We start from the raw sequence: 12835 nt of genomic DNA, 5'->3' as shown, positions 1-12835 counted from the left end.
ACTGTGCTTAGTATGGCGCAAATGGGTACATAACCTGATGCAGCTGCCATATAAACCGATCTGGGATCTTGACTTCTTGAGCCTCAAAAGGGCGCAATTCTCATCAGATTTGGCAGAAATTTTGTACAACGACTTCTCCCATGACCTTCAACATACGTGTCCAATATGGTCTGACTCGATATATAGCATGATACAGTTCCCATATACACCGATCTCCCGATTATGCTTCATGAGCCCTTACAAGGCGCAATTCTTATCCGAATGAACTAAAATATTACACATTAACTTCTACAATGTTCAGCATTCAATTCATTTATGGTCCGAATTGGACTATAACTTGATATAGCTCCAATACCAAAACCGTCTTTACTCATTATTCTTTGTTTGACTAAAAAGAGATACCGCGCAAAGAACTCGACAAATACGATCAGTGGTGGAGGGTATATAAGATTCAGCCAAGCCGAACTTAGCACGCTCTTACTTGTTTATTAATATCTAGCAAATACCTCAATTATTGTTTAACAATTTTAATTGGATTTATTCAAAAGTTTAAAATTTTTAATTTAATATCAGCAGACTATTTGCACATAAAATCTGTGCATTTGTCGTCGTTCTTATCCAGGAACCATTGATATGTGGAGGAGTGGTTCGTGGAGTAGGAATTTCTGGATTTAACCTACTCAAGGCTGGGGGACACAGAACCTGTATTCTTGCAAAGAGTAGGCAAAATGTTTTTCTTCTTCTGTAGTTAAACACTGTAGATTCAGTAGTAGTCAGCATTGATATTAATTACTCTAAGTCTCATTACTCTCTGGTTTCCGCCTTTGAGCCTTAAGTTGCTGGTTGAAGCCGCTTTAGTAGGGAAAAAAAAAGCTTAGTTCGGCAGAGCCGAATTTTGGGAACCCACCACCTCTACGCTACGGAGGCCACCGTCGCGCAGAGGTTAGCATGTCCGCCTATGACGCTGAATGCCTGGGTTCGAATCCTGGCGAGACCATCAGAAAAAAAATTAGCGGTGGTTTTCCCCTCCTTATGCTGGTAACATTTGTGAGGTACTATGCCAGGTAAAACTTCTCTCCAAAGAGGTGTAGCAGTGCCGCACGCGGTTCTGACTCGGCTATAAAAAGGAGGACCCTTATCATTGAGCTTAAACTTGAATCGGACTGTACTCATTGATATGTGAGAAGTTTGCCCCTGTTTCTAAGTGGAATTTTCATGCGCAAAATTTTCAATTTTACCACTATCGATTCTGCTAAAAATTTCTACCAAATCAGTCGTAATGAAACATTCATGCAAAATGTCAGCTCAATCGAACACAATTGCGGCTTTTATGGTCTCAAGATGTCAAATGGTGAGATCGGTTTTAGGGGAGTTACATCAGGTTATAGACCGATTCGGAACATACTTGACACGATTGCCGGGAGTCGTAACAGAACACTATGTGCAAAATTTCAGCTCAATCGGACATCGAATTGTGGCATCCATGGGCTTAAGATGTCGAATCAGTAGATCGGTTTATATAGGAGCTATATCTAATTCTGAGCCGATATGATCCATTTGCTATCGCCAATGATCTACACCAATAAAAAGTATCTGTGCAAAATTTCAAGCGGCTAGCTTTAAGTGTTCGACCGTTATCGTAATTTCCACCACGGACGAACTGACATGGATAGATGACTTAAAATGACAAGCCGATCAAGAATATATATACAGGGTCGGTATATGGGGTCGCAGATAAATATTTCGAGGTGTTACAAACGGAATGATAAGATTAGTATATGGTGGTAGGTATAAACCAGTAAGGAAAGGCAAAAGTCGGGCGGAGCCGACTATATAACACCCTACACCTACCCTACAATTTTAAATTCGGGCAATATATTAATATATATGTATATGAGATCTATATCTTAATCTGAATCGACTTTCAAACAGAAAGTTTGAAAATTGTTGTTCCTACGGTCATATAAATGTAAATCCGGCGATAAATATGTATGGGTGCTACATCCAATTTTTAACTGATAACAAAACAGCCCGTGCCAAATTTTGTGCAGATCAGTGGAAAATTGTATCTACTACGCCCATTTAAGTAGAGATCGGGCGATACATGTATATGAGAGCTATATCTAAATCTGAACCGATTTTTACCAAAATCAATAGCGTTCGTCCTTGGGCAAAAAAGTGATATGTGCAAAATTTCGTGATGATTGGATAACAAATACGACCTACACTTTGGTTACACGAATACATGGACTCACAGACGGACAGACGGACATGGCTAAATCTAAGTCGATCGATATGCTTAACAATGGGTCTATCTCTTCTCCTTCTTAGCTTGCAAACAAATGCACAAACTTATAACACAGTGGTGGTGTAGGGTATAAAAAGAAGAAATTCGGATACCAACAAAAGGAGTGAGCTGCTTATTGAATATATTATAAGTTCCAATATCTCGATTTGTGATAAAGGGAATAAACAGAATTTTATTACCAGGAACAGGCAGGAGGTACAAGATGTTTCCTTTGTATCGGAGGATACAAGCGAAATGATATGCGACTGGGAAGTGTGGAATGACCATAGTTTCGCTGATCATCATTATAATTGTTTCAGCCTTGGCGAAAATACTGCAGAAGTGGTCCCTTATCTGAACAGAAGAAAGTTGGACTGGAATAAGTTTCGGCACATATTCTGCACGATAATCTCGTCTAGACCTGAAATCGAAGTGGAAACTGCGGAGCACATAAACCTACTAGTCAAGCGGATCACAGAGGCCCTGAACGACTCGCTTGTGTCAGCATGTCCTAGAGCAAAACCAAGCGGCATGAAGTAACCGCCATGATGGACCTCAAAACTGGTCGGTGTAAGGAATTGCTGGAGAAAACTCTTCACAGGACGAAAACCATAAGACCGCCACAAGATTAGGACGTCTATAAGGCTGATCTAAGAAAATGCAAGGGAGAGCTGTGGAAAGGCTCAGGACAAGTCCTGAGTGGTATTCTACAGCTCCGTGGAGGATGCATCTGAAGCCTGTAGGCTAAGCAAGATCGTATCCTCGTGACTTATCACGGTGGGACATATACAGGAGTCAAAGAATGTATGGAGAATGTCTAGTGAGGAAACACTAGAACTACTCGTTGATACACATTTCTCGAGAAACTCTCCAACAGACAACGTGGCTCCAGAAGAGGCTGTAACTGCTATTGGGGAAAATCGAAAATCCTTTGGGCGATAAAAAGTTTCGATTCCTTTAAGTCGCCAGGCTTTGATGATGTATCACCGGTTGAATTACAAGCTGAATCCGATCGAGTGGCTCCTTGGAACAGGAAGATATACTCTCCTTGTATCAAGAATTCACAGAAGTCCTCAAAATACCCATTTCGGGCAAAGTTGATTTCGAAATCGACATTTTTGGGCTATGTATTTTTCCTATTAAAAAAAAAAAACTTTTCTGAAGTGCATATTGCACGGTCTAAATTGACAGATCTTATTCAAACTTTACATAAAAAGCATCTACTTTACAAAAAATTAAGAAAAATTTGAGGTATTTCAGCTACTTTTTTGATGAAGTCTTATCAATGAAACTACTTTTTTTGACAAAAAAAAAAAAAATGCTAAAAAATCCACTTTTTCTTTTTACTGATTTTCAAACTGTATTAATTTTAACTGAATTCTCGTATGTTGATACACACGGCAACAAAATCCATTCCAATTTTGTAACCAATCCAAATCATGCATCAAAATGAAAATCGAATCACAAATGCCTTTCGTAAATAGCAAAATATTAAGCCAATCTCGGCCAAAATTTCAAAAAAGATCCAATATCCCCGAAACCAGTGGAGATATTGTAAGACACTATTTAGCGAAAAAATAAAGATGTGGCATCCCGAACAATTTTTCCAGATGCCAAGGTGACCATCTGAAGAGCCTTACCACGATACGCCCGAACCACCTAAGGCCTTGAAAATTTGCTCATGATTTCGATAACGCCTCAGCTGTAAACGTTTCAAATTTCAACGAGCTATCTCTATCTCGATTCTATCCCACTGTGCGTTGTTTGGGCACAGAATTTCGTGAACCCATCACCATAACATTTCGTATTTTGCTTATTGGGATCAAAAGAAAAAAATTTGGTGGTAAGCGCGTCTCCATTTGCAAAACAAAATTTTCCTTTATAGCATGGGACAGTCTAAAATACATATAATCGAGATGTGGGTATACAAAGTGGCCGACCAAACTTAATGCCTTTTTATACCCTACACCACTACTGTGGTAAAGGGTATTATAACTTAGTGCATTTGTTTGTAACACCCAGAAGGAAGAGAGAAAGACCGATTGATAAGTATACCGATCGACTCAGAATATTGAGAAATATTGCTCATTTGTTAACCGATTCTCTCGTAATTTAGCAGGAGGATTTTCTTATGACTATCGACATTACTGGTGAATTTCATAGAAATCGGTTCAGATTGTGATATAACTGTCATACATGTTTATCATCCGATTTTCGCTTCTGGAGCCACTGCGCATTTATTGACCAATCTTGCCAAAATTTTGCACAAGGCTTTCCTCGGTGACTACCACAATATCTGGGAAGTTTGCTCGAAATCGGTTCAGATTTGGTCTTAGCTCTCTTATATATGTTCGTCAGTTTTTGGGTAATTTGCAATAATGTTGGAATTTGTCAGTTATTACAGTTTGAAAATATTTGCTCAAAATTTGATAGGGATTTGTTAAATAACCCATCTGAAAACAAGCACCGAGGTCCATCAAATTGGTTCGGAATTGGATATAGCTCCCACATTGTACTTATAGGGTAGGTGTTAGATATTATACATTTGGCACCGCCCGAAATATGCCCTTTTTAACTGGTTATTTGTTGGAAATTTGTTTTGATAATATCTTCGAGCATCGAGCGATTGTTAAGACATACATTAACAAATACTCTGCTGGTTCTAACATTATTTGGCATATATTTTTTGTTAAATTAATTATTGGGCCAATTTTTGATTTTAAAAGGGCTTACATACTTATTTTACCTTCCATTATTTACTTACCTTCCATCAACGAAAGTGAAAATAAAAATTTTAAATCCCTTCTATTGTAAAGCTTTAATTTTATTTTTTTGATTTTTCCAGGTTTCCAGTTCCGAATATTTTTTGGTCAGTTTTTGCACAGAAACCGGTTGCCAAGATGAAGAATTCTTTCCTGCCACCAAAGGTGTAACCCTGGCGTAAGTTTAACAGCTTTATATTTAAAATGAGAACTCAAATTTTGTTACTGATTTCGTCTTTATGGTACTCCATTTTCAGAAACGCTTTAAGCCAAGCTTTAAGAAAACGTAATTTAAGTTTCACACAATTAACAATAACAGACAGTAATGACAATAATCAACCATCAGCATTTTTAGAAGCAGGTAAGTAAATCAAAACGTCAGAAGAATTTCTGGTGGCACTTTGAACGACATTTTTTTCTAATACATACCTGTAAAACATATTACCAAAAATTTTTTTTCCATAATTAACATTGTACAACATAATTTATTTTAAGAAAATTTAGTAACAATAAAAAAATTTTCTTATATTTTTAATCTGGTTAACATTTTTTCTCCAGAAAATTAAGACAAAATTTTAGTTTCACAACAAGTAAAAGCGTGCTAAATTTGGCCGGGTCAAATCTTTTATACCCCCCACCATGGATCACATTTGTCAAGTTCTTTGCCCCATAGCTCTCTATGGGCAAACAAAGGATAACGTATAAGACTCGTTATACGATTGGATAAGAATTGCGCCTTATAGGGGCTCTAGAAGTAAAATAGGAAAGGCTTTTTATATGGGAGGTATATCAGACTAGCATCCTGGTGGTCTGCTTGGCTACCCCCGTTTTTGGCACAACTTTTTCGTGTAGGACTTCCCAAAAACCTAGGTAGTCTCTCAATTTATAAAAATATCAATTTTGAGCGCTTTAGCTGAAAGAAAAGAAAGTACCGTGTTGAATGTTGTAGTACCTAATTGCAAAACTTAAAAAAAATGTTAAAAAGTTAGCGAAAATAAGCTATTTCGTACTATTTGATACCAAAATGTACATGCCAAATTTCAGACCTATAGTACCAAATGGTGCAAATTTTTATACCAAAACGTTTGAATTTTTAATATATCATTTAGTTACCAATCATATATTTCTTAGTTGTAATAATATGCCAAATTTCAGAACTCAAGTTCCATCTGTGAAAAAAAAGTACCAAATGGTACCAATTCGGCACCAAAATGTTTGAATGGTGAATAGATTATCTAGCCAACCATCATATATGCCTTAGTTGTACGTACATACAAAATTTCAGACCTCAAACTCCATTTGAACAGAAAGCACAAAGAAGTACCAATTTTGGTACCAAAATGTACAAATTTTGAATAAATCTTGTAGTCACCCATGATACATTTCCTAGTTGTACCTAAATGGCAAATTTTGGACCAATAGCTCCATCTGTAAAGAAAGTACCAAATAGTACCATATTAGGTATCAAATCGTTCGAATTGTGAAAAAACTATTAAGTCGCCCATCACACATTTCTAAGTTTTACCTACATGCCCAATTTCAGACAATTAGCTCCATCTGTAAAAAAATTACCAAATTGTACAGATTTTGGTACCAAAATGTACGAATTTAGAATAGATCATTTAGCCACCCATCATATATCTCCTTGTTGTACCTACATGCCCAATTTCAGACCTCCAGCTATATCTGTAAAGAAAGTATCAAATGGTACCAATTTTTCCATATTTTCTTCTTACCCTCATCATTTTGCCCCACATGTCTTTTAAGTCAATTTTCAAAATTCTACCTCGATCCATCCGCAATGTACCAAGTTCACTCATTTCGTACCTCTTTTGTACTTTTTTTAGAACCTTAATATACAAATTTCCAAAAACTCTTATAGCTACCAATTAAGGTTGCTATAGTGTACCTAAGTTCTAAAATTCAGAGCTCTAGTTCAATTTACAGAGAATGTAACAAATAGAACCAATTGAGTACTAGACGTACTATTTCTCCCACATCCGATACGATTTTCCAAAATTTCCTTATTTTGTCCAGACGCTTTTTAATTTGAGCCCAAGAATAAAATTCTAGCCCTTTTAATTCGCGCTGAGCAAATATGTACCATTTCGTACTTTTTATAACTTTTTAGTACATAAACGTACGAATATCACCAAATCCACCCTTATCCCGTGCCAACGACCCAAGACCAAGATTCGTGCAAAATGTCATGATTCTAGCTTTAGCTGTTTGGAGTGAGTGAAAATATATTATTGTATAATATAAAAAATTCACGATAGAGCGCCACCTATATATGAAGTTTAAAATTATAATACAAAAAACCTAATACAAAAAATCCTAATACAGAAAATCCTAATACAGAAAATCCTAACACAGAAAATCCTAATACAAATGAAATAACAACTAAATGCAAATATGGAATACAAGTAGTAAAAGAAATATGGATGTCGAATTTAATTCATCACTCAAAAGAAAAAAAAATCACACTGTGGTCAACTGGGAAATAGTGGGCTGAAGCCGTTTACAGGAAATATAATATGGACCACGCTCTTTCTGAATCTATTCAATTTGGAGCCCTAAGTATTAAAGAAACCAAGATATTGGCCATTTTTGGCAAATTTTGGTCATTTATATATATGATGCCCCATTTTGCAGAGATAATGGCCCACTGTGGCCAACTGGGTAATAGTGGGCTGAAACCGTTTATAGGAAATATAATATGGACCACGCTCTTTCCGAATCTATTCAATTTGGAGCCCTAAGTATTAAAGAAACCAAGATATTGGCCATTTTTGGCAAATTTTGGTCAGAGATAATGGCCCACTGTGGCCAACTGGGAAATAGTGAGATAAAACCGTTTACAGGAAATATTGGGTTGCCCAAAAAGTAATTGCGGATTTTTTAAAAGAAAGTAAATGCATTTTTAATTAAAAATTAGAATGAACTTTAATCAAATATATTTTTTTACACTTTTTTTCTAAAGCAAGCTAAAAGTAACAGCTGATAACTGACAGAAGAAAGAATGCAATTACAGAGTCACAAGCTGTAAAAAAATTTGTCAACGCCGACTATATGAAAAATCCGCAATTACTTTTTGGGTATCCCAATATAATATGGTTTCAGCCCACTATTACCCAGTTGGCCACAGTGGGCCATTATCTCTGCAAAATGGGGCATCATATATATAAATGACCAAAATTTGCCAGAAATGGCCAATATCTTGGTTTCTTTAATACATAGGGCTCCAAATTGAATAGATTCGGAAACAGCGTGGTCCATATTATATTTCCTGTTAACGGTTTCAGCCCACTATTTTCCGATTGGCCACAATGGGCCATTATCCTGGAAAAATGGGGCATCATATATAAAAATGACCAAATTTTGGCAAAAATTGCCAATATCTTGGTTTCTTTAATACTTAGGGCTTCATATTGAATAGATTCGGAAAGTGCGTGGTCCATATTATATTTCCTGTAAACGGTTTCAGCCCACTATTTCCCAGTTGGCCACAGTGGGCCCTTATCCTGGAAAAATGGGGCATCATATATGACAAAATTTTGCCAAAAATGGCCAATATCTTGGTTTCTTTAATACTTAAGGCTCCAAATTCAATAGATTCGGAAAGAGCGTGGTCCATATTATATTTCCTATAAACGGTTTCAGCCCACTATTACTCAGTTGACCACAGTGGGCCATTATCTCTGCAAAATGGGGCATCATATATATAAATGGCCAAAATTTGCCAAAAATGGCCAATATCTTGGTTTCTTTAATACTTAGGGCTCCAAATTTAATAGATTCAGAAAGAGCGTGGTCCATATTATATTTCCTGTAAACGGCTTCAGCCCACAATATCTCAGTTGGCAACAGTGGGCCATTATCCTGGGGCATCATATATAAAAATGACCAAATATGGCCAATATTTTGGTTTCTTTAATACTTAGGGTTCCAAATTGAATAGATTCGGAAAGAGCGTGGTCCATATTATATTTCCTGTAAACGGTTTCAGCCCACTATTTCCCAGTTGACCACAGTGTGACTATTTTTTTCTTTTGAGTGATGAATTAAATTCGACATCCATATTTCTTTTACGACTTGAATTTTATTTTGATTTTTATAACAATTTCATTTTTCGTCATATTTGTGTTTGAATTTCTTTTTTTTTTATATTAGAATTTTTCCATGTTTGCCATTTGGTTGTTATTTCTTTTGTATTAGGATTTTTTGTATTAGGTTTTCTGTATTATAATTTTAAATTTCACATATATTTTCACATACATTATTTATTAGCCCATTCAATATCCATGTCGAATTTGGGTGCATAAGTTATCCAATTTTCACTGGATTGTGACGAAAGGGGGTTTTCATAAATACCCGAGATGGTGCGTATCCAAAGTTCGGCGCGCCCGAACTTAATGCCTTTGTACTTGTTTAATTTAAACTAATCAAGTAGTATTTAAAATATTCGCAAATTTATCTTATTAGTTATAATATTTTACCTGATTAACAATCATTAAACCACAAAAGGGTGTAATCAATGATCCGTTTATGGGCTCAATAACTCAAATCATGAGATTGATCTATACGGTAAAAATGCAAATTTGCCCATGAACATTCCATTAAGAAAGAGAAAGATTCCATTAAGAAGAAGTCCGAGCAGGGTATCGCAGTGCGACAACTCTTTGCGGACATTTTTACATTGCTCCATATGGTAGCAATATCCAAATATGGTCCGATCTGGACAGCATTCAACAAAAAAGGTATATATTGGGTAGATACCCAATAAATACCGATATATTGGGAATTTACCGGGTAGAAACTTCTCTCTTCCTCTTCTTAAATTGGCTATGACAGAATATTTATTCCACTTGCCGAACGTAGAACAGCGTTCAAAGCGCCTCGATCTTCTGCGCTCATTCTAAAATCTCTGACACCGAGTTTCGAGGTGTCTCCCACCACTTGATCTTTCCATCGGGCTTTTGGTCTTTCCGGTTTGCGTGTACCACCGTGTTTGCCTTCAAAAGACTTCTTTGCTGGAGCTTCTTCATCTATACTGACAACATAACCTAGCCAACGCAGCCGTTGTATTTTGATACGTGTAACTATGCTATCGTCGTCATACAGCTCGTGGTTCATACGTCGCCTATATTCTCCAGTGTCTAGTATAGTGTAATCTTTGTCTGTCGAGAGGTGGCCTTGTTTCTAAACTGCTTACTTAGTCCAATTAGCCAGTATTATTCTTCGCCTAATCTCAAAACTGGTGTCATTCGTTTCGGTTACGGCGGTGCCGAGGTAGATAAAGTTACTGACTGTCTCAATGTTGTGGTTCCCAACTTTCTCCATTTTCTTTATCTGCTCCGTTGTGCAAGGCTTTTTGGGAGTTGAAACCATTTCGTCTTATCTCCATTTATTCTTTCAAAGGCTGCAGTTACTACTTCCGGTGACCGACCTATGCTATCGATGTCGTCGGCATAGGCGAGGAGCATGTGTTCTCTTGTGATTAGTGTGTCATATCTATTCACATCTGCATCTCGTATAATCTTCTCCTGCAGGATATTAAAGAGATCACACGATAGGCTGTCTCCTTGTCTGAAACCTCGTTTGGTATTAAATGGTTCGGAGAGATTCTTTCCTATTCTTACTGAGGAACGCGTATCAGCAAGTGTCATCCTGCAGAGTCTTATTAATTTTGCAGGGATACCAATCTCAGTCACGGCTTGAAATACCTTTGAACGTAAAGAAGTATCAAAGGCGGCTTTGTAGTCAACAAAGAGATGGTAGATGTTGATTTGTCCTTCTCGAGTCTTTTCCAGGATTTGGCGCCGTGTGAATATCTGGTCTAGGGTGGATGCGTTCTAAAGCCACATTGATAGGGCCCAATTATCTCACTGACTTTAGGTTTTAATCTTTCACACAGTACGGTCGAGAGTATCTTGTATGCGATGGGGAGGAGACTTATTCCTCTGTAGTTGGCACATTCCGTCTTGTCTCCTTTCTTGTGTACGGGACATAGTATGCTGAGGTTCCAATCATCGGGTATGCGTTCTTCTAGCCAGATTGCGCAGATAAGCTGGTGGATACGCCTTATTAGCGTGTCTTAAATATTTCAGCAGGTAACCCGTCGGCTCCTGTTGCCTTGTCTTTCTTTAGTCGGGTCACTGCCACTTGGAACTCATTCTGACTATACCACCATCAGGGATGGGTTCTGCGGTATCCTCTTCGCCGCCAACATCGGACACTAGCAGTTGGGTAAAATGTTCTTTCCATATCCTCAGCATGTCAGTTATCAGATTTCCTTCTTTGCCTCTGCAGGAGGATGTGCCTGCACCAAAGCCATCGGTTTGATTTTTAATTCTTAGGTAGAATTTCCGGACTGCATTCTGACTCCTGTACATCTTAATTCGTTCAAACTCACGTCTATCCATTTCCTTTTTCTTTCATCAACAACAATTTAATGATCCGAATTTATATTCGCTCCACGGATCGATCGTACATCTAACACCCTGGATGAATGCCATCCATCTATCACAACGTGATCAATTTAGTTTTTCGTGTTTTGACCGAGTGACAGTCATGTGGCTTTATGAATATTTTTATGTTGAAATCTGGTGCTACTAACTACCATGTTTTTTGCCGCGGCGACATCTATCAGCCTCAACCCATTACTGGACGTTATCTCGTGGAGGCTAAACTTTCCGGCTGTTGGACCAAAATTTTCTTCCTTCCCTATTTTCGCATTAAAATCTCCCAGAACGATTTTAATATCATGGGCGAGGCAGCGGTCATATTCTTTCTCAAGGCGCTCGTAGAAAATATCCGTGGTCTGCTCGTCTTTGTCTTCCGTCGGGGCATGGACACAAATAAGGCTGATGTTGAATAATTTAGCTTTTATGCGAATTGTGGCTAGCTTCTCATCTACCGGAGTAAAGCTGGAGACAAGGTGTTTCAGTCTCCGACTAACCACAAATCCACAGCCAAATTCATGACTCGGGTTATGGCAGCTATAACATAGTTCGTCACCGTTTGGTGTTGTAGTGACGCCATTCCCAGTCCATCCCACTTCCTGTAAGGCGGTAATATGTGCCTTGTACTTCTCTAATACATCCGCCAGCGCGTATACTGCACCTTCTCTATAAAGAGTGAGGACATTCCAGGTGCAGATCCGCAAATCATAGCCTTTTTTCGTTTGCGTGGGTCGTCAACGTTGGGGGGGTCCGTTTTTACATACCTTTGTTTCTCATAGTAGTTCTCATAGTTTTCCCGGGACGGGTTACTGGCCCAGCGCCCCAACCGCATGGGTTTTGTGGGATTGCAAATGTTGTGGCGAGCCGCTTGCTCCAAGATCCGACGCTCGCCTCCAGCCGCCCCCAACCTAGGATTGGCGCTGATGTTGGCCATTGGTTAGAAACACATCTCTAAAAATGAGCTTTATCGGACTATGTCTTGATGTAGTCCCTATATAGATCAATCTCCCGATTAATTGTCTAAGGCCCATAAAAGCCGCAGTTATTGTCCGATTTTGTTGAAATTTTACACAGTGAGTTGAGCCTGTCCCCTCGACTTCCGTGCCGTATATCGTTCAGATTGCTCTATATTTGGATATAGCTGCCATATACACCGAACTCCCGATTTAAGGTTTTCTGCCCATAAAAGCTACATTTATTCCCAATTTTGGTGAAATTTGGTACAATGAGTTGTGTCAGACCTCTCGACATGCGTGTGTCATATGATTCAGATAACTGTCATATGGTCCGATCTACAGTCTTGAATCCTAATAAGCTCCATT

General features: G+C 38.1%; 1 protein-coding gene across 1 annotated transcript in view; it reads left to right on the top strand.

Moving 5' to 3' along the window:
• The window catches only part of LOC106093105 (serine-rich adhesin for platelets), a 742527-nt gene that overhangs the window by 694139 nt on the left and 35553 nt on the right, over window positions 1–12835 (top strand). Inside the window, exons 5-6 of the mRNA XM_059370838.1 lie at window positions 5133–5227; window positions 5307–5410. Of these exons, the coding sequence (XP_059226821.1) occupies window positions 5133–5227; window positions 5307–5410 (199 nt within the window). The remainder of the gene's footprint in view (window positions 1–5132; window positions 5228–5306; window positions 5411–12835) is intronic.

This window comes from Stomoxys calcitrans, chromosome 1 (assembly GCF_963082655.1).
Source record: "Stomoxys calcitrans chromosome 1, idStoCalc2.1, whole genome shotgun sequence".
NCBI lineage: Eukaryota > Metazoa > Arthropoda > Insecta > Diptera > Muscidae > Stomoxys > Stomoxys calcitrans.
The sequence above is the reverse complement of the archived record's forward strand: the minus strand, read 5'-3'. Positions and strand labels throughout refer to the sequence as shown.